Here is a 26,443-nt window from a genome sequence, read left to right as displayed (position 1 = left end):
CCGTAAGGCTTTGCTATCTTAGGCCTCATTGTCTGAACCTATGGACGGGGCATTGGTAGCGGGGGCAAGACTAATACATTTTCCAAAGAACTTCTGTAAGGTCAGATTGGAACATGATGCTGACCTATCGACCCCTTCCTCCCTCCTGAACTAGGGTCACTTGAAAATATTTTGGGGATTCCACAAGGAAGTACCCACTGCAGTGAGGGCTGTGAGTTAGTCTGTCCCTTGTTTAACTGAGTGTCTTCAAATCACCCAAACTGTACTAAATAAAATACTCTTCTAGCTTTTCACCTCCTTCCACAGCCAGATTGCTGTCAGTGGGACACAGTCATTCTGGGAAGTGACCACCATAATTGTCTAAATAAAATGCCATTTTTGCATGTCCCAGATGAGATAGAAGCAAACTGATCTGTTGGTATGGTGCAGCGCAGCAGTGAGCACATGCTAACAAGGATCCTAAAGGCAGGCTGGCCATCTCAGAGTGCTGGACCACAGAAATTGATTAGTTCTGGTGTTGTCATTATCATTTTGTGTGTTACCTTCTTCCAGCCAGCCATTAGTTCTGTAGATTGCTATATTCTGACAGGTTTCATGATATGTACATGCCGTTCTTTCCATACGATTCACATGGGAATGGCTGCCCTGGTGGTGTCACACTTCACAATACCAACTAGAAGAGGAAAGAAACACTTAAGAATGAATGTATTTGAATGATTACTGATAATTTTAAGCAATATCTTTTTCATATCCAGGCTAATAACAGGACTCTACAGGAGAAGATCCTCCAGGTGAATAACCTTGTAGAAGCATTTGGGAATGCAGGCACTATCATCAATGATAACTCAAGCAGATTTGGAAAATATTTGGAAATGAAATTTACTTGTGGTGGCACTGTAGTAGGAGCTCAGATTTCAGAGTATCTCCTTGAAAAATCCAGAGTGGTCCACCAGGCAGTGTAAGTATAAAAATTATATTTGACCTAATTTGGGGGTTACAGAGTAGGCCTACAATGCAGGAAATTATCTTGGATCAAAGTATGAAGATGAATAAGGTACTGGGATTTTTTCTTATAAATGATAGCTTATAAATCTGTAAGCGAGCTGAAAGCTACTCCTGATTTTTTTTTTCATTGCCTCCTAGGTTATTTAAACAAACCTCATAAAAATGTATATGTGATATATAAAGTGTATCAGAATGTGTAAAGAATAAAAAACTTTCTAATAGTTCAGTTATAAATTTCTTCGTGGAAGTTTGAAGCATTGTGTTAAGTATATCACTTGGATTTAATTCCTTTACATTTCCTCTAGTATTATAGCTTGTTTGTTTGTTTGTTTGTTTGCAAAGTGCTCATTTTCCATTTTGGAGCTTCTAGTAGGATTTGGTTATAAAAGGTTAACGACCAAATGCAGATCCATCTCTGTCATATGTGTATCTCATAATATAAAATGACGGAAAAATTAAGTGGCATTTCCAATTAATTTAAATTATTGACATGTATTTTCTGTCCTAATGTATAGCACATCCAGATAAAAAATGTTTTGGCAGCTCTATTTCTGCCATAATAACAACAGGAAAAACAGAGTTTGAGACAAGAAATGTTGTCGCTGATTTAAATATTTCCCCTTGCTGTTCTCTTACTCATTTCTACTCTTTTTGTAGTTCTGCATGACCTTGTTGCCTGTTGTAGATTTGTGAGATGAAGAACATCTAAGTATCACTTGGAATGTTTCAATAAACAATTTAAAGTTAGAGGCAATTTTATGAAATGGTGTTTTTTTCCCCAGTTGAACATAAGCACAGAAACTGCTTTTTTAGAATAAAATGCTACTTTTTTCATAACTTTTCATGGCTTTGTTCTGTGGCTGTCAGTTTGTATTTATATTTAGCCACATGCTGAGGCAGGAAGTTGGCAAAGCATTTACGTGCCTCAAATGCTATTTAGGTAGGTGTTTAGATGTCTGAATTCACAAGAAAATGCCACCGATGTGTTTAGCCTGAGTCTCTGCCGTGCCAGGGCAGAGAACTGGCATTCGGGTACCTGCATTGCAAGGGCAGTCTGTTCTGCTCTTCTGAGAGAACATGACGCCCAAACTCACATGGAGAGCTAGGAATTACTTTTTGCAGAAAACCAGTGACTGATTACACAGAAAATGGGAGACCCAAGTTCCAGACCCACTTCAAGCCAAGAGATTTTGAACCTACAGGTTCCCCTCCCTTTCCAAGAGAATACACAAACCGTCAGGACACAGTGAGGTTTCAGAGAGCATGCAAAGCATGGCTATGCAACGTAGAGGTTAAGACACTCAGGGGGAAGGTAAGGGATCTGCTCCTACTCCTTAAATTGATCTTGTTTTCTACTACTGATTGTCCACAGTAAAATATGCAAACTAAGTTGGCACTGGACTCTGATCTAGGCACCCCCATGCAGAGAGGAGTACCCTGGACTCTGATCCTTTTTCACAGAAGAATGTAGTGGTGCTCCTGAGACACACACCTCAGCTCATGCAGAAACCAGGGGTTTGAACACAATTCCTTTTTGCCATTTCATAGTGCCTGATTTGGCCATCTCAGGGTTCCATGGTGGTTGCAAATTTCCACCTAAGCATCCAGTTCTTCCTCATAAGGTGCACAGGAACCTTGGATGTGCAATAAACCTTCTGTCCTGGGTTTGCGCACCTAACTTTTAGGCAAAGCATGCCAAGTCATAAGGCCCTTTGCTGAATGTCTGCTTATGTGCTTTCTTGGTTCAAGGCTGAAGGACACAGCGAACATACTGGATTCAGTGAATCAAGAGTGTATAGCTCTCCCACGGTCAGAAGATTTTTTAAAATAATTGGAGGTTAAGCAGCCAATTTAGTGCGGGTGGGTGAACAACATGCAAGATCTCACCCAGCATCGACCAATTACATCAAAGGCAGAGCAGCATTTTGCTGCTACTGAGCAGCTGCCCTGGCAGCTTCAGAACAAACACACAATGGCACAGAAAGGGTGTTCACTTCACAGGAACTTGTGTAATAAAGCTTCTTTCAGAGTCCTCTGTCAGTTTGCATGAGCCTTGCCTGTCATTAAAAGAATGTTTAATAATAGCATGTATGTCGTCAGTAAATGTAACATAGTTACATTACTAAACCAGTTTGTTGTTTCTGTTGTTTCAGAGGAGAGAAAAATTTCCATATTTTTTATTATATTTATGCTGGTCTGGCGGAAAAGAAAAAACTGGCACATTATAAACTGCCAGAATATAGACCTCCCAGGTAACGCAGTTTATTTTTACATAAACTGATTACTAAGAAATGCAGTGTTCTTGAATTCTCAACCTCATTTACATTCTAACTCTGTATCCATCAACTCTTTCAGATATCTGCAAAACGATCATTTCAGAATAGTGCAAGATTTCATGAACAATAGCTTTTATAAGTCTCAGTTTGAATTAATTGAACAGTGCTTCAAAGTCATAGGTTTTACGCTAGAGGTGAGTGCTGATAACCCTTTTTTTTTCATGAACTTTAATGGCTACCTTAATCAGGAAAAACTTATATAAAGCCTTCAAATAATCTCCCTTGTTATTTTCTTCCTTTAGCAGTAGTGTGTTTATGTTTTAGGATATTGCATGGTCAGCTTACTGTTATATTACCACATTTAAATTTTTAAGGTTTCAAGGCATTGATAAACTAATAAAATGGTATTAGTCAACAAGACTTTGAAATGAGTGAACACAGCACAGCTGAGTAATTGGGAAAAAAGGCTTTTGCAAATTAAATGCATAGCAAATGATGTTGTAACTATTTATTAGCCTATAATTTTAGGCCTGTGAATATAAGCCTCATCTCTGTTTTAATTTGAAGTCCAGGGTGAGAGTTCTAAAAATTCATTGAGTTGATCTGAGTTTTGATGAACTCAATACATTTTCACAACTCCAGGGGTAAAGGTGAATGAAGTTTTTACATCCCTTTGGAGTGAATCTCATCACTAAACATTAACTGAACCCATTCTTTCTTTATGATCTCATATCATTGCTCTGCTGGCCATTAAAACCCTCTCCTCAGGCTGTCTTTGGTATAATTAAAATAAGAACAGGCCTCTGGATTTATCAAGGAGGATGCAAGGGAAGGAAACCCCATCCTGCACCCTAGTTCTCTCTTCTTAGGAGAAGTGGTACATCACAGCTGTAGTTTACCACTGACTTTATTTATCACAAACAACAGTAGGAGTATGATCCGTATAGTATCTGTGAAATATAGCACTAGTGCTGCAGAATGGATGTGTGTTTTCATTTCTTTGACAAAACTGCATGTTGTAAGGAGCTTTTCACAGAAAATTACTCACTGCAGTTGAATATTTCCGGCTTCCCTCAATGTAAATATTTGAATAGCTAGCAGAACAGATTTATTCACCTATTCTGTTCCTCCGTACTCATTTTGCATTAAGTCATAGTAGCAGTGGGGTTCACAGTCTCTTTCTCCTCTACATGCTTATTCACAACTGCACTTAGTAATATCACACCTGTGCTATCACATCCTTTCACGTCTGTACTTTTACCTTTCCAGAAGCAGCGTGGAAGGATATGCACAGTTCAGCACTGATAGCAGTTTTGTCACAGCACCAGAGACCTTGATAAGTCCTAATGTATGCCATGAAAAGCAGCGAGTCTGTTTTTGTTCCCGGTTCTTTTGTTCACTTGGATGGATGGAAACAATAATCCTGATCATCCAAAAGAGAAGACCTTCCTTACATATTGAAGATCCGGTTAGAACTAGGTCACTGGCCGCATTGTGCAGTTCGAGCATGGATCTTCACTTATTATCTACCTGTAGAACCCCCCCAGTTTCAGAAGCAGGTTGAGTACCACAGGCAATCTAACTGTGGTTACATGTGAGCCCCATCCATGTTAGCCTGTCCTACATTCTCCACAGGATGAATTAGCCTGTCTGAGGCTGTGTTTGCAAGAGTGAAGGAATAGAGAAGTCCTCTTCCCCCACTGAGGTTCTGATATAGGATATGTGTGCACAGACAATTTATTTTCAGTGAGAAAAAGATACTGTAAGACAATGAGTTGCTTTTCTAAGTTCACTTCTTAGTAATGCAGCCTTAAGCTTTGACATTCATCCCAGTTCATAGAGGAGTTTCTATATAAGCATGTTCTGTGTTTTATTAGCAGAAAACCTTGGACAGAATATCTTCTCCACTCCAATTAAAACTGAGACCTAAACAAGGCTTTATTTCTTTGAAATTTGTTTTTAACTAACTGGCAGGCTTTAATAGTAACTACTGTCAGTACTCCCTGTCTTAAAATCACACTGTTTTATTTCAGGCTGCATGGCCAAATTAATAGGAAAGGACTGCCTGAGGTGAACAATAATCATGCTGTATGAGACAGATCAAGCCAGATTTCAAACATACTGGGCACAAAAATGTCAGCAGCTATACATACTGTACAGCATAATGGCAGATGTTAAGCTATCCATTTCTTTGCATTTCATCTGTGTCCCTAAGCTTAAAATGAAAATGATTGCTTAAAACCTAGGTAAACTGTGTGCCAGTTATCCTGAGCAAAATTTTTTAGAGTGAGCTTATCTGGTTTGTCCTGCTGTCACTGGAATAATTAATTTATTAATTGCTAGATTAACTTCTGAAAGTGTTGAAAACAAGATCAAGTTTTCTAGAGCAATTAAGGACATTATCTGAGTAAATGATGCCTGACATGGTACCAGCAAACTATTGAATATTAGGGATAAAATGCTGTGCAGTTATGAAAAGTCCATTGTTATAAAATACCAATCAAATTTACAAAACTGCTTCTTATAAAACTACTATAAAACTTATAAAACTGCTATTTATAAAATACACTATTACTGTGTGCCTCAGAATATGTCTTATCACAGATTCCTAGCTTAAAACCTAGTCTGCTTTACAAGAACACCTCAGCATTTCTGAGTAGAAAATACTCAGAGATGATCAAGTATACTGATAAACGTTCACAGTTCAGGTGAAAATTCACAGTTCAAATCTAAGTCAAACCTGCAATGAAAACATTGTTTCATTAATTGCAAATATGACTTTATTTGTCATATAAAAGTACTTAAAATAATTTACTGAATCACTTCACTGTCCAGACTAATATTAGCCTTTTTCAAGGCAGAATCCCCTTCAGAACCTACTAAATCATTTGAGATTTAAATACGTTCAAGTAAAGTCCATACTAAAGTGCTTTGGTGAGTACACAGTTCCTAACTGACATTTCGAAGGGTAAAGTGCTTTGCCAAATCAGATGTGAGGTCTCACTCTTCTCCCAGTGAAACTTTTTCTGATGATGTCGGTGGGAGCCGTTGCAGACCTATTTTTTGGAGTACCTTTGTTTCCGTGATCCAAGAAACATAGATGCAGATTTTTTTGTATTTTTGTTGATCTAGGTATTACATTTTTAGACACAGTGGTGCCTGCAGACACAGTGAACGGTAGGTATAAATAACCTCTGAATTCTTTCTGCGTAAGCGGATTATGTTCACCACTGTTTTGTGCTTCTCCTACTCCATGTCAATCCTGTCCTGTCAAAAAGTATGGAAGAGAGATTAGGCTATAGGTTGTCTTGCCCTCTTTGGGCGTCTTACACTTGAAAGACTATGCTGAGTACAGAACAGGGAATAACTGCTGAGAACAGTATTCCTAAAAGTAGGGGGCGTGTGGCAGACAACAGGAAACAGCACACACACGTGCCCATCACACAAACCAAAGTGACAAATCTATCCGGCTGTTAAGTATTGCATCTTTTTTAATATACTTTTCAGGAACTTGGAAGTGTGTACAGTGTCCTGGCTGCCATTTTAAATGTGGGTAACATTGAATTTTCTGCAGTGGTATCTGAACATATGATTGACAAGAGCAACATTTCCAATCCAGTAGCCCTTGAGAATTGTGAGTATTTTTTCTTGATTTAAGACTGTTTTCCTTTAGTGTTTTGATAGCTAATTTCTTTTATTGCAAGAGAGTTATCAATGAAAACTGTATTCACATGGAAATTTTGCAAGAATAATTAAATGCTGAAGATAGATTAATTCCAAGTCCACCTGAATTCAAATGCAAAAAGAAAAAATCTTCCATGTTATGCGCTTTATTTGACTAACCAGTTCACTGACATTCAGGAAACATGACTAATACTGCAGATGCCTGAAAAGAAAATCTTTGGAATTTTTCCAAGGTTATTTGAACACTTGATGGAGGACCTCATTAACACATTGAATAGTTTTTTCCCAGTTTCTTTCTCGGATGCTCGTTACTTGTTCCCCACATGTGCCTGTTGAAATATGGCTCACTAATTCTTTGGAAGGGATACCTTACTTTACAGGCTGCCAGGAGGCAGAGGAGGGAAAGGGGCAAAGATTCTCAAGAAAGTTGCTACTCTTTCTCAGTAATTACAGGTGGGAAGATAATGAAGTCTTCATGCTATGTTCTTACATGTTTTCCTGCCGTAGATAGAAAAATATTGTGGAACTGGGAAAGAAGCACCCCTTTTTTGGAGCAAAAGGAGGACAGCAGCAGCTTATATGGATGGATTATAATTGAGAGGGATATTCACACCTCACAACTTACATACTCCTGACATAGTCACCTAGATTCCCTAGCATTTCTCTGTAGACAGTTTGGAGAAAGAACCTCCTTGATAAAGCAATTTAGAACCTAAAGGCCTCTGCTTTGAATCACTTACTCATTGACTGCAGTGGTAGCTAGGAAGGTTGGTGACTAAATTAGATACTGACAGTTGTTTGGTGTGAACACCCTCATTAGTCATAGTTCAAGACTTTGATTTAGCCCTTATTATACGTTGCACTTGCAGCTTTGATTGCAAAAATGCATATCTTTCCTTCCAAAATCTGCCTCTGAGCTATGCCTGTGACCTTCCTTCCTAGGTGCGTCCTTGCTGTGTATTCAGGCAGATGAACTGCAAGAGGCCCTCACTTCTCACTGTGTAGTGACTCGAGGAGAAACAATTATTCGTCCCAACACTGTGGAAAAAGCCACTGATGTCAGAGACGCCATGGCCAAAGCATTGTATGGGCGCCTCTTTAGCTGGATAGTCAATCGCATCAACACTTTACTCAAACCTGACAAACATTTAAGGTAAAAGAAGCTTTTCCAGAATAAAGAGGGATTTTCTGTAGGAATAATATCATCTACGCTACAGCATTTAGTGTTCTCACCTACTTTTTCTCTGCTACTTTTTTGTTTATGACACCATCATGTTAAAAAAAGAAGGTTTTATCCTGTTCATAGTATGCAGTGAAAATACAGTATATATGGACAGCACAGGCGTCTGCTGTTTTCCTGTTTGACCTTTACTCATTTAACCCTTTGTAAATTGCATACTAACTACTTCTTCCTTTATACTTTTTCAGGGTCAACTTTTGACAATCATCTGTTGGTTGCATAGGTCAAATTCTGCTCTTATTTGCACTGATGCTATTGCTTCTGTCGCTGCTGTTATGAGTGTGGTTTCATATATATGTCAGAGTAGTTTCCAAACACATTTACTGAGGTTAATGTCCACCCTACCGTTACAAGGTGACGTTTTAAACACAGAGACAAGAAAGATATTGGGAATGAGGATATAACACATTTTGCAAATTAATCAAAGAAGAAATAATGTGGCTTGCATTGTAGATCCTACAGGTCAGGGCCCTCTGTGGCTGATAATAGCAGTGAAAAGGGGCACTGATAACTACCTGAAGAGGAATATTAATAATAAATAGCTTTGGTTTGCAAATCTGGATTTTCTGGATTTTTTTTTTTAAACATCGGAGGAAAGCCAAGGCTGCAATCCTAAAGTTTGTCTAAACTTTCAAATATTTGTTTACAGCAGAGCAGTAATAAACAGAACTTTAATCAGTAAGTGATAGGATAAAATTCATGATAGATGGGGCAGCACTGCTAGCCTGTGTGCCTCTCTCACATGCCTGTTACAGAGCCCTTTTCAAATTGAATACTTATTATGCTGGTGAGGAGGGAGAAAGTTCGACCTGAAATGTTCACTATATAAAAAAAAACCCAGAAGACTGCTTTGGTTTTGTGGTAGTAATATCATTTGTATTTGCTATTTTTATGTAATTAGCTCTGAGAAGTAACGGGGCAGACAAATTTCAGCAGTCTATTCACCAAAAATGTAATTTCCAGACAGATAAAACAGTCACCAAATTCAGGTCAAAATCAACAAATACCTTTGATCCCTCCACAGTGAAACACTTCCATTTTTGAGATGGACTTCACAAAGAGGATCGAGTGCTATGCATGAGGCCGTTTCTTCATATCCGATTTCCCAAACTTTTTATTAAAAAAAAAATTGGTTACAGATAGCCCCTCAAAGGGGTTTTATAGATGGAATGTGATTTATTTTTTTAATTTAGCTAGGAAAAGACACTAATGTCAACTTCAGTTTGATATAAAATTATATCCTCTTAATTTTTTGTTTCAGCAAATAAATACAAATATTAGAGCTTTTTTCCAGTTGCAGAAATGACCACGTATCTCTCAGAATGCCTTAGCTAAAATTTCAGACTGAAGTTTTTACTAGTAGTACTTCTCTGGAACTTAATAGGTAATTTAAATTCATACCACACTCCAGCATTAAAGTAGTTATTTAGATGCATAAAATGTCTAGCTACTCGTTCTTTTGACTTTCGTGTTAAAATAAGCAGTTTTAATTGTTGTGAATAATTAATATGAAGAAATAATATTTAATGACAGCAATCTAATTTCAAGATGCTGGTGAGTAAAGCCTGTTTTATTACAAGAGAAACAAAAAGAACTGCATGCTGTTTCTGTACTGTGGTCAGCTTTTAGCAAATATTAGTTTAAAAATAAAATTGTAAATCCTCTATATGCTTACCAATTGACTCGATCATTATGTGACTCAGTGTATCTATCTGACCTGCAAATACAGTCATCTTTGAATTGATATGCATTTATTGTATTTCATACAAAAATTGATTGTTATTTTAAGAGATATCTGGTTTAGCAAAAATTATCCTGTTTAACTGGCATACAGATTTGGCCCATTATTTCCTTTTGTGAATTAATAATGAAGTTAGTCCATCTAAAATAAAGATACAACAATAGAAAGTTTATTTAATCTTTGCAGTGGAAACGATGATGGTTTGAACATTGGAATTCTTGATATCTTTGGCTTTGAGAATTTCAAAAAAAATTCTTTTGAACAACTTTGTATCAACATTGCCAATGAACAAATTCAGTTCTACTTCAATCAACACGTTTTTGCCTGGGAACAGGTATGAGTTGAATATTTTAATAAAGCTTTAATATTGCTGAACATATAAAACCTTGTCTCAAGAAACTACATTGTTCCTTCTCCATAATAGGTTGTAAATTGCAGATTATAACAAATGTTTTCTGAGTATGTATTCTGTGAAGCAGCGCTTGCTATTTGCAAGTAAAATGCCTACATAAAATGCATTAAACTTGAAATTTACAGTATCTAAGCAACATAACACACTGATAATTGGTTTGATGCAAATGCAATGCTGTTTTCTTGAGGAATAACCTGAGTGATGTAATGTATGATTCTACAATAAAAAAATAAATTAGTAACATAATTTTTAAAGTGCAGTGTTCATAATAGCTTACTAATAAGCTTAATGAACACTGAAATTCCATTATTAAAAACTGAAAGTCTCACAATTATTTTGTTCTTTTTCAGGAACTAGATCATCTAAGCTAAATAATGATGGATTTAATCTAAATAATTTGATGTAAAACAGAGAAAAGGAATATGCTTGTAATTATAAAAGTTTATGAAATTGAAGAGGAGAGTGAAAAACCTCAAAAAAGATCATCTCAAATTTGTACATAATTCCATGAGAATTAAATTAACCATCTTTAAATCATTAATCAATATTGTTATCTGAAGAAATAACATGTCCAGGGAAAAAATATTAATCTTGCTGAAAATAGAAATATTCCAGAATTCTGCATGAGCAGAACAGTCAATATTCGAATTTTAGGTGAAATAATACTTTCTCTGTTTTATTGAAATTATTGGGGTTTATGATACATAGATGAAAATCCTCCTGAATACTAACTTCAATTATTAGTAGAAAAAGAGTATTTTGTCAGTGTTAATCACTGCTTGTTTTAAGGATGAGACACATACAAGTTTGGAATGTGTCTGTGTATGCAGGTGTGTACATGCATGTGTCAGAATAGAGGTATATATATCTATGTGTAAAATGGCAATTTTTTTTATATGGATCAATGTTTTGTCCTGTTTCCGATTATTTCAGGAAATGCTGTCTTGCAGTCTTAGACCTTGTAGTTGTTTTTATAGATTTATGTGGGAGATTCTCAGTCACAAGTATTTCCTTGCCTTTAATACCATCTAAAAGTCAGAGAGAAATTGGCCTGAACTACCATAATTCCTTAGGCATCTTCTTTCCAAAGTGCATAAATTCACACAAAAAGAACACTTGGGTACTGCTGTTTCTAACAGCTGGAAGATGGAAATAGCACAGACTGCAGCACCATTATTTATTCCTGTCAAATCCAGGCACTGACCAGGTCCCATGGACTTGCGTACGTCCACTTTGCTCAAATGTTCCCTAACTTGATCCTCCCCCACCGAGGGTAAGTCTTCCTTGCTCCGGACTTTCCCTCTGGTCTCAGGGACCTGGGATTACCAGTCAAGGCCTTCTTCAAGGCATCGAGTATCTCAGCCTTTTCCATGTCATCCATGCGCGCTCAGCAGCAGGCCCACGTTTTCCCTAGTTGCCTTTTTGCTGCTGATGGACCTGCCTTGGCTTTCTTAACCCTTGGCTTTCCTAACCCTATCCCTGTATACCCAAATATTGTCTTAATATTCCTTCTCTTTTTTGATTAGACTTGGGTCCTGTTCAGTGTAATCTGCCTTCACTCGTTTCTAGATATCCTAATACAGAACATTTTGGCCAGACCTATATTAATATAAAGGTTTGTGGTGTTACCATCTAGTAGGAACAGTTTGCTCTCCTGCACATGCCCTGCTGCAGAGAGGGCAGGGTGGTTATTTTGCTACTGAGCGTATTAGGGAAGAAATGAATTGATTTTGACAAGATACGGTTTACCCATTTCTCCTTGTAGGAAATTAGTACGACAATTACAGACCTTATGGAAGGGGAAGGTGATCTTTATTTACAGAATCTCTAAGTATGTCAATTTTACCCACTCCCACTCATTCTCTCATAGATTTCATTGACTCACACCCACGTAGAAAGCACCAGGATGTGTGTGTTCAAGTGGTCTGGCCAGGATCACTTGTGAGCGACACAAAGAATAAGGGACACCAGCTAGCAAGTCTTCATCATGTCTCTTAGGTTGTTCTTGCTGAAATAGTTTTTGGACAGATCTTTTACACCCTTTAGCAATCACCATGTGATTGTTATGGAGTGGTTCTTTGTCTCAGAACCTTCCTTACTTCAGCCCCCGTAATCTTTAGGCAAGGTGATTATCTGGTTTTGATTGTTTGGAATATATACATCTTTATGCCTACAGTCTGTTTCTTTGGTGGGCTCGTAGGAAAAGGAAAGGCATATGTGATGTGCTGTAACCTTGCAGTCATCCTCCTGTTGTCAGATTTAGACTCCCCTGTGTTAACACCAGTAATGTACTTTAATTGTAAATACAGGCCCTCCCTGCAGACAAATAAGAGAAAGCTATTTGCAGGAAAATATAAAATATAATTACTAAATTTTCTATACGTGGAAAAAAAGGAAATATTTTCAAAATCATGTGACTGAAATTGTTCTTGTTAATAATGCAAAGTATCACTTCTGTAAAAGCCAAACAATAGGATGACCCCTGCCCTTTGCTGATGTGTCTGCCTGACTTTATACACATGTAAGGGTTTGTGTCTTTAATACTAAAAGACAGGAGTTATGTTTAGGAGAAGGCTGATGCCAGCAATCACGAGACCTTTGCATTGACTTTTCATTAGCCCAAGCTGACTGTCATGCTGATGGAGCTATCCTGTTGCTGGGGACCCAGGCTAATATCTCTCCACAGCCCTGTGCAATGCCAGACAGACATGTCAGATTGCTCTCTCCTATCTCAGAAATCTCTAACATGACACTGCATTGCACCCAGTAGACCTACCCAAGGAAGACTGCAGAATTTCATTTCTTTCACACTTCCCTCAAGAGAAGTAAAACTTATAGGTACATTATTTCTTCATTTCTTTCCCTGTTTTGCCCTGTTCAATTCCATACTGCATGCAATTAGATGAAATTTGACATATCTAGTGGGAAGTCAAGGCCTAAATCAGTTGATTATAGTCTAGTTCTCAATTCACCCATGTCCACCTAATAAGTAGTGATTATATAACTAGGGAAGGTGAATCATTTTTTGGCAACTTGAGCAATGAAGCCAAATAGTAAATGAACTCATAAGGCTGAATTGTACTTTCAGTGTTGCAGGTGACATGTTTTTAGCATTGTCAGAGGTTTCTTTTCTGTATCTGAATCTGAAAAGCGTTCACAGTTTTGCTTTCCTCGGAAGTGTGGCCTACAAAAATATGGCCTCAGAAATTATAGGAATAGTAAGAAGGAACAGTGGTACTATCACCATCCAAGGCTCAGGATGTCTGCTAGAGCAGTGTCTGCGTGCCAACATGGAGAACTCAAGTCAAAATTAAGGGAATTTATTCTTTATTGTTGACTTAATGTTTGCATTTAAGAATAAAGGCTTTTAGGCCTTAACGCAGTCTCCTTTCCCTAATTTAACAGAAAGGCTGAAGTGGGGAGTACAGTTTAAGATAAAGATAGTTTAGATTCCCGATAGTCAGTGGAGACAAATAGGTACATCTCTGTCTCCACTGACTGGGGAGGAAATGTGGGCTCTCAGTCACTTCTTTTATGTGTCTACAGTTAATTGGAATGAATGCTGGCACAAGCTTTTTTTAGGTTAATATTAAGCAAAGCACAACTTTTGCACCTTCAGTCCTGTCTTTCAAGGTGTTTCCCTTACATGTAAGGTACTGATGTAAGTTAATTCTGTGAGCTCCATGACCTGAAGGTAACATTGTCCAGCAAGACAACCTTCCCATTTCTTTCTCATTTGTGATTCTTCCGTAAAAAGTCAAAGGTGTAATGTCAAATACTTAAAACATTTTGGAAAGTGGCAAGTTTACTGTCAGTTTTGCATTAAATATATGCAATGTTTATTTTACATTCTTATGACAATTTAATCTTCTACTTTAAGCTGGAAAAGGTTCATTCTGAATAAGTCTCCGGTGTTCCCATTTAAACCAAAGTGTCATCATACCATGTTCTCGGCAAAATGCCATTACTTCTATTAAACATGAAGACCATTTCCTAATGCATTTAATAATTCTTTTGTTATTAAGTGAAACCAGATTGCACAAGCTAATATTACCAAGTTTTGATCACAGAAAAGATACCATGCAATACTGAGATGAGATAGGAGCCCAAGTATTAGTGCAACTCAGTCATTCCCACCCATAGGAATACTTTCTAGTGGATTATGCTTTAGCATTTCAATGAGCAGCTGCTATTTTAAGGAGCTTTCTTGTCATAAAACATCATGGGGGATTACAGAATCCTGTAGCTGATTCAGCTTATTAACTCAAATAAGATCTATTTCATTACAGTTTTATGATGTGCATCGTTAAGGCTTTTATCCTTGCTGCTTGTATCCTAATAATATGGTTGAAGACCAGCATTGCATAAGAAAATGTAATATGGTATCTTATTTCTAAGCCATCTGTCACAGTGGTGCCTGGGAGACTTGGTTATCCGCTGTCCTCCAGGAGCCCATGGGAAGTGATGGAGTGAACTCCTTCCATATCCTACTGGGCAGACGGCAGCGTTACCGAAACCATCGGTGCTGACACTCACTCAGTTGTCGAGGTGCAGACGCAAAAGACCGAATGGTCACATATTCTGCAGGCTTGGAGGTCAGGCCCTGCGCACTGGCCAGGCAGGGAGGGGAGCAGATGTTGCTGTTACGGTGTAGTAGTACAGCTATTACAGACCTCCTTTCAGTTTCCAGGACAACTCTTTTATCAGCTCTCTAAACCAGCCTCTCTCACAAGCATTTGAAGTTGGAAAAAGTTAATCATTAGATAGGTTGTCTGTGAGAGCTTGTTTGAGCATGTCTGAGTGTCACAGAAACACTCTTCTCTGGTAGATTCATCCTGAGCAATCTCTTCCCTTTTCCCCCTTGATAAGGGTACTCTTGATAATCCTAAGCAGTAACAGCTGGTTTCCACACAGTAACATCTGTGTGTCGGTACAGCCGTAGCCCTCGGTTAAGCTGCCTCTACTCTGGTGTTATCTTTGCCACTAGCTCCTACAGGTATATGATTAACTTCTTGCCTATATCAGTGATACATTTATTACTCTCCTTGTCTTGTCCTGCTACTCAGGTCATTGATTAAAATAAAACCCAAAACTCCACCTGTCCACTGCTCCGAGGGAGACATGAATGAAGCTAATGATGTTACGTGTCTGAGATGAGGAGCCCTCATGGGGCTGTAGGAGTAATTCTTACTGCTTACACCCTTGTACGGGCATATAAACTGAGCCATAACCTATCCTTAGAGTGAAGAGTGTCCTGGGAAATTAGATCAATCTGGATACTGGAAGGGTTTAGGTATACATTCTGTCTTCCCTTTCAAATGGATCAGCAGATTTATTTATTTGGGTCTGTATTTCTGGGACAGCATTATTGATTTTATTCATTTTGCTGTTTCTCTCTGGCTTAGAGATTAAGAGGTATGAAGTCTAATAACATCTGCTTTTCTGTTGTATATGGCAGTTATTAACTCCTTTTCGAAACGCTCAATATATTGCCTTCTTCACTCATTCAGACTCAAGTGAATGACACATAAGGAGAGGTCTTTCAGGGTTAGAGGTCTTTGAACTTGTTAATATTAGCCATCATTCATGTTTATGACAGTCTTCTCACAATGAATTCAGGATAGCACAACTGTGATGTTAACACCATACATTAATACAACACTTTTATAAAGTCCTATCCTTTGGAAGAGGGATGATTTTTAAAGTAGATCAAAAGGCTTAATTACATGTTTCATAGTATAGCCTGCACAGGACTGAAGACTGCCCTGGTATATATGGGAGCACTGTGCAGTGGATAACTGCTATTGCATTACGTAATGCAGGCAAAAATAATGGGGCGGTGGCAGTCCCTATAGCATCCTTCTCTTGGTAAGTCTACAGCTGTCCTCTGCCTTGCTGAAGGATTAAAGAAAGTCATTCTTGTATTCTTCAGCTATAATTTAAATTATTTTCAAGATAAAACCATCGCAACACACTGTGAAAACAACATTTGTTATCAGGTTTTTCTCAGTCTGGTAGGAATCCAAAGATATTTGCAGTCTTCAGGAGAAAAAAAAAAAAAAACCACAAAAAACCTTGCCAGCTTTTCCATTGTTTTTTAATCTTGCTGAATACCTTTCCCTAGTTCCTGAAAAGGAGTGAAAATGTTGTAGAGAACAACCTGAGACAATTTATTTAATTTTTAGAAAGTACGTACACCATTCTTTCATTATTAGAATGTGTGTGCACCGTTCTTCTCTACATAAGAAGTTTTCTAGGTGTTTGAGGAGGGGTATCAAACAAGCGAGGCCTCTGTAATCTGTAGTCATTTTTGTAAATCTTGGCCACTGTACCTCACATAGATCTGAGCAACAAATTGGGAATGTAAATGTAGCTCTAAATTATTAAGAAATATTTTCTACATTGCAGACCAGGGAAGTAAACAGACACTGAGGTCTCCATCTGCAAACACAATACTTTATCTTCTTCAACTCTGTTTCTTTATTTCTTGCATATTCCTGGAAAGCATCTTACTTTACCAAATATACCATAGGCAGCACTTACATACCCAAAGGCAAATTAAAATCTATAGCCTGACAGTGTGATACATCACAACTGACATTTGTTCCTGCAAAACCTTGATGTCTTGAGCCCCAGGGCATACTTTTTCAATGTAGTTTTGTGAATTATTTTCTGAAGTGGTTTTGTATACATAGACAAAACATGCTTTCTGTTGCTTGTTACAGAATGAATACCTATATGAAGGTGTTGATGCAAGAGTTATAGAGTATGAGGACAACAGGCCCCTCTTAGATATGTTCCTGCAGAAACCAATGGGTTTATTGTCCCTTCTGGATGAGGAAAGTCGATTCCCACAAGCAACAGATCAGACACTTGTAGGTAAGTATATGGTTTATTTCACAGTTTTGCAGGATGTCTCCCTGTTAGATTTCTGTTTGGCATGTCCAGATTAGGCTATGTGCTAGTTATGTTTTCAGTGAGCCCCCATTGCAGTGTCACGGTATGTTAGAGGGAGGCATGCATGCAGGGATGGATGTGTCTTTGAAGTTGACAGAGAAACATCAAGAGTACAAATGAACCTAAGCTGCTGATCCAGGTTTTGAATTCTCCTGCCTTCAGGAATTTTTAGCTGCAGGGCTTGAAAGATAAAGATCAAACTGAGTTAAAACTCTAGGTTCATATGCCAAGAACACTGTTTTCAAAGTTGACTCATGTTCAGCTCTGAGATTTTTGATGAGCCGTATCCAAACAAGAATTTTAGTACTTTTTAAGGGTATTGGCTGCAAACCTGCCTCAGTGCCTTTCAGCAAATTATGCTTCCTTTTTTTTTCTATTCAGAAATTAAAAAACCTAAATATGTTGTAAATCAGATCCTGAATATTTCAGTGCTGCTAAGTAGTTGCAGTTACAGTTGATTCAGTTATTTCAGTGGGGTTTCTGTGCAGATAAATCCTTGTTTTACTCATTTTTGAATGTGCAGAGTGTCAGATGAGAGTTTTAACCAACACCCAATCACAAAACCTAATAACATCCAGTAACGATGCCCATGCTAAAGCAATTATATGAGCTTGTTGTCTTTCTATCCTCATACTTTTTAGTTTACACTACAGAGGCCTCAATCAAGTGGTAAATGTTTCCTCACAATTCCCCAAGGAATCCTTAGGAAGGATTACTACATTGTTTCCTATATGAAGATCAAAAGCTTAGAAAGGCAAGCAATTTTCTGAGGTCACACAGAAAAAAATTGGTACAAACTAAGTAACTGATCCAAAAGCTCCCATATTCGCTATCCAGTGCCTTTTGTTACAAGACCATTATGGTATCTTCGTCCTTAAAAACATCAGAGTCTGTTTTGTGCCTCTGCATTGTCTGACAAGTCAGGCAATATCCTTAGAGGGATACAGCTTCAGAAGACAATTATTGTACAGTAACTCCAGTAAGACAAGATATGTGTTTCCTTTCAGAAAAGTTTGAAGATAATTTGAAGTCAAAATATTTTTGGAGACCCAAAAGAGTAGATCTAACCTTTGGGATTTATCATTATGCAGGAAAGGTAAGAGACCTAATGATATTAGTTGGGGATTGTGGAATGGCAGGGCTGGAAGGAAATAGAAGAGGTCAGCTGGGTTGGTTCTCAACCTTCATCTATTCAGGCCTGACATGGAAATGCTGGCAGTGCCTTACACATCAAAAGTAAACTGAAAAGTTATTTTCCCTCATAAAAAAAAACAATAGCAGGAGTGTATTTTTCTTAAATGTCAGCAGGTAAATGAGCTGACTGTATTATAGAAGAACCAAAACATAACCGTTACTGTAATGCAACTCAGTGCTTTTCCCCTTAGTTCCTCAAAGTCCTGTGCCATGCCTGTTCCTACTGCTTCAAATCAGGATTCAGCTCCATTCTTTCTACTACCTCCTACACCCCATCATCCTCACTTAGTTCTGTACTTTGTCATCAGCCAGATAGATAGTGCATGCCCTGCTTTCTGCTTCATCTGATGAGCAGCGTCTTGCCCTCCTGTACAAGGTGACTTGCTGCACATGACTTTCAAACTCAGGAGGAGCTGCTGACGCACTGCAGCAAGATGCCACTGGTTACCTGAACCTTGCCTCGTGAAAGCAGGAGCTCCCACCTCCTTTTGAGCTCTTTTAAAGGGTATGGAGTGGGCATTGCTGTCTCACATAGGAAACTATGTTGGGTCTGTGCAGTGCTGGAGCAGCTGGCCTGGAAAGAGGCAACATACTGCCCATCAGCCGATGGAAGATAACTTGCCCCTTGTGTAAGTCAGCCAGCTACAAAAGGCCTGCAGTAACTCCTCTGAACCTCATCTCCAGCTGGATTACACTTCACGGGCATAGCATATCTCACTGCTGAGGAGCACAGAGCCAGCTCTCCCTGTACCATTCCTGATACCAGCCACTGAAGATGAGGATTCCACCAATGCCCCATCGGCCCTTTCCAGTGTTCAACAAGCTTTTTCATTAGGAAGTTTCTCTTACTGTCTAACTTATACCTCCATTTCTGTGATGTAAGTTCATTACTCCTAGTCCTGTTTACTGTGGAACTGGAGAACAATTTATTTCCTCTTCCTTTACAAGCCTTTTTTGTAATTGAAGGCTGTTATTTCCGTTACAATTGAAGGGTTGTTTTGTGAGGGTTTTTTCTAAATTAAATATGCCAGTATCTTCTACCCTTCTTCATAGGCCAGGTTTTCTTGTGGGTCCTTTACAACATCATTGAGATAGAGCCCTAGAGGTACATTTTGAGTTAGGTACACCATTCCTGGAATTTTTAGAGATATTTCAATTGCCAATATGCAGTTTGTGATTTTGCAGACTTCCTCTACAATTAATACAGAGATCTCTAGGAAGAGTGGTAAGTCCTGGGTCCAGTACAGCACGACATGAATGGGACAGAAAGATTGTACAGTCATATGGGTAATCCTGTGTGATATGGTTGAAATCAAGTGCATTGTTAATTGTGCATTTACACATGACTCCTGTGTAAAGGAGGATTACAATACACTTGTCTTAGTGATAAATCCACAGTGGCTAAAACTAATATTAACATATCTGCATTAGGGAAAATAAATGTCAAGCTACTTTGGAATGATGGATTTGCTTTTGGTGATCTGCATCATAACGGTTCTCAGTATTGAAAAGTAAGAACTTTCAGTGGTCAAAAGAAAGACTGTAAGCAAGAGCGAGCCCAATGGCTGAAAAACTATTTGTGTATCTTGATATATTAAAAGCCACATGCCAGAATGCTTAAATTTACAATTGCTTTTCAAAAGCCCAGAAGATGCATAAAAGCACTTTTTAAACAGGTTCTATATAATGCAAGCGGATTCCTAGCCAAAAATAGAGATACTCTGCCAGCTGATATTGTGCTGCTACTGCGATCATCTGAAAACAATCTGACGCGACAGTTGGTAACCCATCCTCTTACAAAAACAGGTATTGCTATTGTGGTAATCTTCTTATTCTTCTCTAGCCTTCATGATGACCATTTCTTGTGGGTCCTTTACAACATCATTGAGATAGAGCCCTAGAGGTACATTTTGAGTTAGGTACACCATTCCTGGAATTTTTAGAGATACTTCAATTGCCAATATGCAGTTTCATATGACCATTTGTTGATGACATTATACACTTTCTGGCTTAACTTTCCAACCCTAGAATCTATACAGAATGGAGCCCCAGCCATCTCAAGCTGCAGGGGAGGGATTGGTCTGGTCAAGTGCCAAGGAAGTGGTAGAGACTTCTTTCAGGGTCCTCTCTTCAGGGTGGGGGAGCAAGACAGGGAGTGGAGTGCATCCCTTGAGTTGAGGACTGAACAGAAAGGATCAGGTAAGTCACTGGCCTTTTTTGGACAGGGCATATATAAATTGCCTGTTTTGTCTCAGTGCAATTTTTCTCTAAAGTAGTAGAGAAGCAAGGTTGGGGCTCCTAACATCTGCTGCAAAGAGCGAAGAGACACTCCTCTATTTCCCCAGTCTTTTAGGTAAGGTAACTGATGGGATCCTAGTAGTGAGCCCTTCCTCAGGGAGTTCATAAGTTGGGGTAGAGGAATATGACTGGCTCTACAGAAATTACTCCTAAGTTTCACCTTAGTTGAACCGGGTCCTTGCACAGTGTCCTACCTGCCATTTTAGGATAATGGGTAAGTCTCCTTACAACCAGTTTGCTATTGTGTTGTATTACTCCGTGCGTGATGGCATTGATGCCATACAGTAGGTACTTTACAACATTACTTTCTTGTACAACTACATGGGAGATGTACTTGTAGTGGAACAGAAAAGCTAAATTGGAAGAGCCTAATGGAAATTTCTCTAAAATGTTATCATAGCTTACAGAAACTGAGGTTTTGGCAGGGCTCCTATTCTTCACAAAGGGAGCTTTGCTGGTGGAATGCAAGATTTGGTCTTGAAGGTCTATTTTAAGTCAGTGTTCCTGGGAAAACACTGAGCTCAGTGTCCTTGCCTGAATTTTTTGACTTGTTGATATCTGCTAAGACACTAAACTATAATTTCTGTAGAGCCAAAGTCAGGGCCCAAATGGTCCCAAGAACTGATCCCAAATCTTATGTAATGATGTTTTCCGAAATAACTCTGAAGGTTGTTATACTCTTCATGTTAAATATTATGAAACACTGTGTGTAGCCTTTCAAAACTGACCCAAACCATCCAGCTATAGCCAACTAAAAGTTAGATTTCTGATCTAAGTTATTCATCTAGAATCAGTGGAAATGTAGAGGTTTACCCAGAGTCCAACCTATCTTGCCTATATCTCAGGTGTTTCTCTTAGGATGGGATAAATCTCCTCTGAAGGTGCCTCTCTCCACTGAATACAGTGGGGATCCTGTAGACGCCTCACTTTCAGATAGCTAAAGTTAGGTGTGAGTAATCCTCTCTCTTTCCTTCCCACCCTGTGATATTCAGCTAAGCCCAAGGGAAGTTTAGCGCTTGATATTATCACGTAATACATGACGCATTAGCTTGTCGTGCCGTATATTTGCAGCTGTTTATCCAACTCTTATCCACCTCTTACTGATAGTAGCTGAGCACAGAGAGATTACAGGCCGTCCCAGTGGAGAGTGAGATTCCAGAGGTGTTATTAGCAGAAGCAATGGCAGCGTGCAGCAATGGTTGGGGTTTATCAACATAGAGTGACATGACGGAAAGCTCAGCAGAATTCTCATTATTCTTTTAGAAGACCAGTGTCTGTGTAAACCACTCCAATGCATCTAGTCCTTCAAGTCATCATAATAAAGGTATTACTTGATTAAGAATTTGAAGGTTAGAGTCTTAAGACTATGTCTGTGCTAGTAAACCAAACAGGGCCAGTGAACAGTAGCTGAAACACTCCCACAGGATTGCCCATTCTGATTAATTGTTAGCATGCCTCCCTGGGACAGTTTTGGACCGTGTCAGCTAGCAGTCTCCCAGACATACCCAGGCACACTTCAAGAGAAAGCACAGGCCAGCGATGGTTTCCAACAAGCTCTGTGGAAAAATACAACCTTATTTTTACCAGGAGATTAAAGAGTAGTGAAGTACAGAGTTTGGTTGTATAGATTTGAGTCATGCCATGTCACTTGCCCCCAGGGCCAGAGAAGGGTGCTAGCACTTTTTTTTTTTTTAACTAATATATATGTACCCTTAGAACTCAAATAGTACAATAACATCCTTAGGGTAAAACCACATGTATGCTCTAAGATGTATCTTTCTTACCTTCTGCAGCAGTCTGTTTATTTTTTTGCTCTAGTAGGTGACATAAGTGCTGAAGGAGGAAAATTCAGCCCATGTTCCATCTTCATGCAACTTCTTCAGAGCTTGTTCCATCCTAAGGGTGAAGGGGGAAATAAGGACGTACTCCAAAAAAGTCAATGACCTTTATAATTATATGGTTACACTTATGAATAAGGTGGTTCAGCATAGTTTTTAGTGTAGATGAGATGTAAGCATTTTGGTAGGTCGCTTTCTTTCATCTTCCCATAGGTAACCTGGCACACACGAAAAGCAAAACTACAATCAGTTACCAAATGTGGACCCCCCAGAAATCAATCAGTCATACGAAGGTAAGAGAACTGATTTAGTGATTCTGCATTGAACCCTAATTTAAACTAGAAAGGCAATACTGTTATTGGTACTAAAAGTAAGTAAGTAACCCCTCCCTTGGTTTTTCTCCCTCTCCTATTTTCTTTTCTGTTTAGCTGGATATCTTTGTGTTGTGCAATTCATATTCCTTCCGTGAGGTAAAAACCTAACATTTCCCTTCTTTCTGGCTATAGTTTTATAACAACTTCAGGGGGAAAAAATATTATTTCCTACCTGTATTGTAGCAAAAAGAGAAATTAAAATATTGGTGTGGAGTATAGTCAAGTTCCTTAGAGAACTACCAAAATAACAGTGATGATGAAATAACAGACAGAACCTCAGACATTGTCAGGTTATTTGTGGCAGTTATATAGATGCTCCGTTATCAGATTGTGTCCTCTGTGTGTGAACGTTTGTGTATTGTGTAGCAAAGTAATGTAACGTACTGGTGTAACTGATTTGTGCTAGTGATCATGCTGTAACTTTTTCTGTTTAGAATACTTTTTTTTTAATTAATTATGTTCTCTGAGGGGTGCTTTGTTGTGGTGTTGGAAAGGGCACTACAGGTTCAACAGAGACAAAAAGTGTCATTTTCTTTCTTCATCTTTATAGAATGAAGCAGGAGATACCGGACATCATCCAAGAGAGACAACCAGCATGAAAACACAGACAGTCGCTTCTTATTTTAGAGTAAGATATCAGATCTTTTAATAAATTTGTCTAGAGTAGAATGAATGTTTATTCTTTCACCTCTTGAAATGCCCCTGTTGACTTAGAGTCAACAGTGATCCATTTAGAGTTTGTGAACTGCATATATGTTGCAGCAGTCTGTGCAGTACAAATATCTAGAGGGGATTGTGATGTTTCATCTTTAATTGTACTTGATTACACAGCCACATTTCTGTCATGAAGATGTATGGTGATGGATATTAATCTTTCACTTGCTTGTTTTTCCACCAAGGGAGATAAAGGGAGGTTGGCCATTAGTGGTATAGCATTTCTTTAAGAGCTTAAGAAGCAAGAGGGCAAAGTTAATTGGAAGCAGGAGCTCCAGAGAAAGATCTTGATGGTTACTGCTCAGAGGCTGTCCTCAGTCCATCCTTGTGGCTCCTTCAGCAGTGCTCTTGACCTTCCCAAGCACGGGCTGTGCTGCTGGTCTTGCAATAGAAAATAGCTGTGAAAAGCATTCTTTCCTCCAAAGGGGTGCACAGAGTTGGTTCACTTGGGCTCAGCTCTGAATTTCCAAATCTTATTTAGTCATCTCTCCTAGAAAAAACATGAAGATGGCTGAGGTGATGATCACGACCCATAAGAGTTCATTTACATCTATGACAGAGAACAGTAAGGAGCAAGATCTCTGTTTAGTAGATACAATTGCACAGCTTTGTGGACTGTGAAGGATAATTTCAGCCTAGATAGCATGGTGCTCCAAAGCTGCATGGTGTTTTAAAGTTCTAGATGGAAAAATTTATTGAATCTCATTCAAACCTAATGTCTGTGATTCAGTGCATTACCAGTACATCTAGCATCAGAGGCTGCAAATGAGTTAATTATATTTACACTTTTCTGTTATTATTTGCTGTAGTGGAAATCCCTGCTCAGATAATGCTAGCTAATGCTCTTAAATGAAGATTCAGCTTCAGCCCCACTGGTTTACTCGTATGCAGAAATCTGTGGGTGATTGAGAAAAGCATCTGCCACCTCAGACTGAGTGGAAAAGAAAAATTATCCATTAGCGTGTCCTACTTGTTTGTGTTCAATTGGCACACTAGTGATGAAGCTAATTAAGCACTTTGGTGCATGGTGCAGCATCTGTCCAGAATGGAATTGCACATTTTAATAGGAAACATATGGCTCTTGACGTCCTACACTAGTTTCATGTATCCAACCTACTGCTGAACTGCATTACCTCCTGGCTGCCTCTTTCTGTTGAGTCAGGTTGAATCTTGAGGAATGAGCCTCTTCATTTGTGTTTTAATAAGATTCTCCCATGAAACAATTTTACAAAACACCAGTCAAGGTTGTTTACAGCCAGATTCACCTCAGTTGGCATGGGGAGCTACAAACTGTATCCCTCTGCTAGCCTGGTACCCTGGTGAGGTGGGAGAGTACAACTTTGGAATTGTGATTTTGTGTACTTCTAGTTTTGCCCTCCTCAAAAGTTTCCTCTTAGAGGGCAGCTACAGTATCACTATCAGCCTATACAATGAACAGGACGTGCTAGATCAGAGCAGTTTAAGCAGACCCTCTTCTGGGGTGGCCTTAGTTTCCTCCAGTCTAATGAAGGGATGGCAATATTTACTGGCTTGCTCCTCTTCCACTTCCCATCTGTAGATGGATCATTTACTCTCTGGGTGAATAAAGATCTTCAAATAGGTGACAATGGGAGAAATAAAAAGTGGGCTGTAATTACCTAACAAGGCAGGTTGCCTTGTTAGGCGAAGCAAATAAGTGTAAGGAGAGTTTCTATCATATGTTAGACATTATGGCAGTTTGTGAGAATGTTCTGGGTGGAATTTGGTACATCCATATCTGTGTTTCTGTCAAGTAGTATACGCTAGTTAACTTAGAGATCTTATCAAAGCTAGAATTGTTGTTGGGTCATTTACTTCATCTACCATTAAAGTACCAGCTTACTGAAATGTAAATGGATTTGGACATGATTCTGATCATATGAAATAAAATTTCAGCTACACATGGACCTATATACAAGTTTTATAAATATCCTGACGGCAGATACCTTGTTACTTTCTTGCAGTATTCTCTGATGGATTTGTTATCCAAAATGGTCGTCGGCCAGCCTCATTTTGTCAGGTGCATCAAGCCAAACAACGACCGGCAGGCAAACAAGTTTGATAAAGAAAAAGTGTTGGTTCAGCTGCGTTACACAGGAATTCTGGAGACAGCAAGAATCCGAAGACAGGGTTATTCACACCGTATACTGTTCGCTAACTTCATAAAACGGTAACATTGATGTGAAGAAGCCTTTTTCTCTCCTGTCATTGCTGCCCAGTGTTTGTTAACCATCAGCAGTGTCTTTGGTATGGTCTTTAAAGAAAAAATACAAAGACATTTCCTGTGACAAAGAAGATTACAGACTGGATGACAAAGAGTAGTTCAGGCACAAGATTAGTGACCTGTTTTGGATTGGTAGGGGAAGATGATGCATCTCATTGTTTTAGGTTCCCTGTGCGTTTGGGTAAAAATTGTCTTGCCTATAATCTGCAAGTTTTCTTCAAAGACTTGAGGTTTAGAAATTTAATGCTTCAAATTAAAGCCAAGAATTTGGAGCAATAGCATCCAAGGAGCACCACAGTTTCTCTAGTTCCTGATGTTCAGCACTGTGCAGCATCTGTTTGTGCAGGGTGGATGATAATTTGGTATTGCTAATCTACGGCTGATAAATTCATTAAGTGCATAATTTTGTTTAAAATGTAATTTCTAAGTATTAGTCACTTGTTAAGAAGAAGAGTAATGACTCACTAT

General features: G+C 38.7%; 1 protein-coding gene across 1 annotated transcript in view; it reads left to right on the top strand.

Annotated features, from left to right (window-relative positions):
* Window positions 1–26,443, top strand: part of MYO3A (myosin IIIA) — a gene marked incomplete at its 5' end in the record, with an annotated part of 56,197 nt that overhangs the window by 3,981 nt on the left and 25,773 nt on the right. The window contains 13 exons of the mRNA XM_009329137.1: window positions 298–320; window positions 735–958; window positions 3,159–3,257; window positions 3,361–3,475; window positions 6,789–6,915; window positions 7,908–8,118; window positions 10,133–10,280; window positions 17,084–17,237; window positions 18,323–18,411; window positions 20,186–20,315; window positions 22,859–22,938; window positions 23,570–23,647; window positions 25,716–25,921. Coding sequence (XP_009327412.1) covers window positions 298–320; window positions 735–958; window positions 3,159–3,257; window positions 3,361–3,475; window positions 6,789–6,915; window positions 7,908–8,118; window positions 10,133–10,280; window positions 17,084–17,237; window positions 18,323–18,411; window positions 20,186–20,315; window positions 22,859–22,938; window positions 23,570–23,647; window positions 25,716–25,921 — 1,684 coding nt within the window. The remainder of the gene's footprint in view (window positions 1–297; window positions 321–734; window positions 959–3,158; window positions 3,258–3,360; window positions 3,476–6,788; window positions 6,916–7,907; window positions 8,119–10,132; window positions 10,281–17,083; window positions 17,238–18,322; window positions 18,412–20,185; window positions 20,316–22,858; window positions 22,939–23,569; window positions 23,648–25,715; window positions 25,922–26,443) is intronic.

The sequence above is a fragment of the Pygoscelis adeliae genome, unplaced genomic scaffold (genome assembly GCF_000699105.1).
Source record: "Pygoscelis adeliae isolate BGI_AS28 unplaced genomic scaffold, ASM69910v1 Scaffold427, whole genome shotgun sequence".
NCBI classification, from domain to species: domain Eukaryota; kingdom Metazoa; phylum Chordata; class Aves; order Sphenisciformes; family Spheniscidae; genus Pygoscelis; species Pygoscelis adeliae.
Note: the sequence above shows the minus strand (reverse complement) of the source record. Positions and strands in the feature narration are given on the sequence as shown.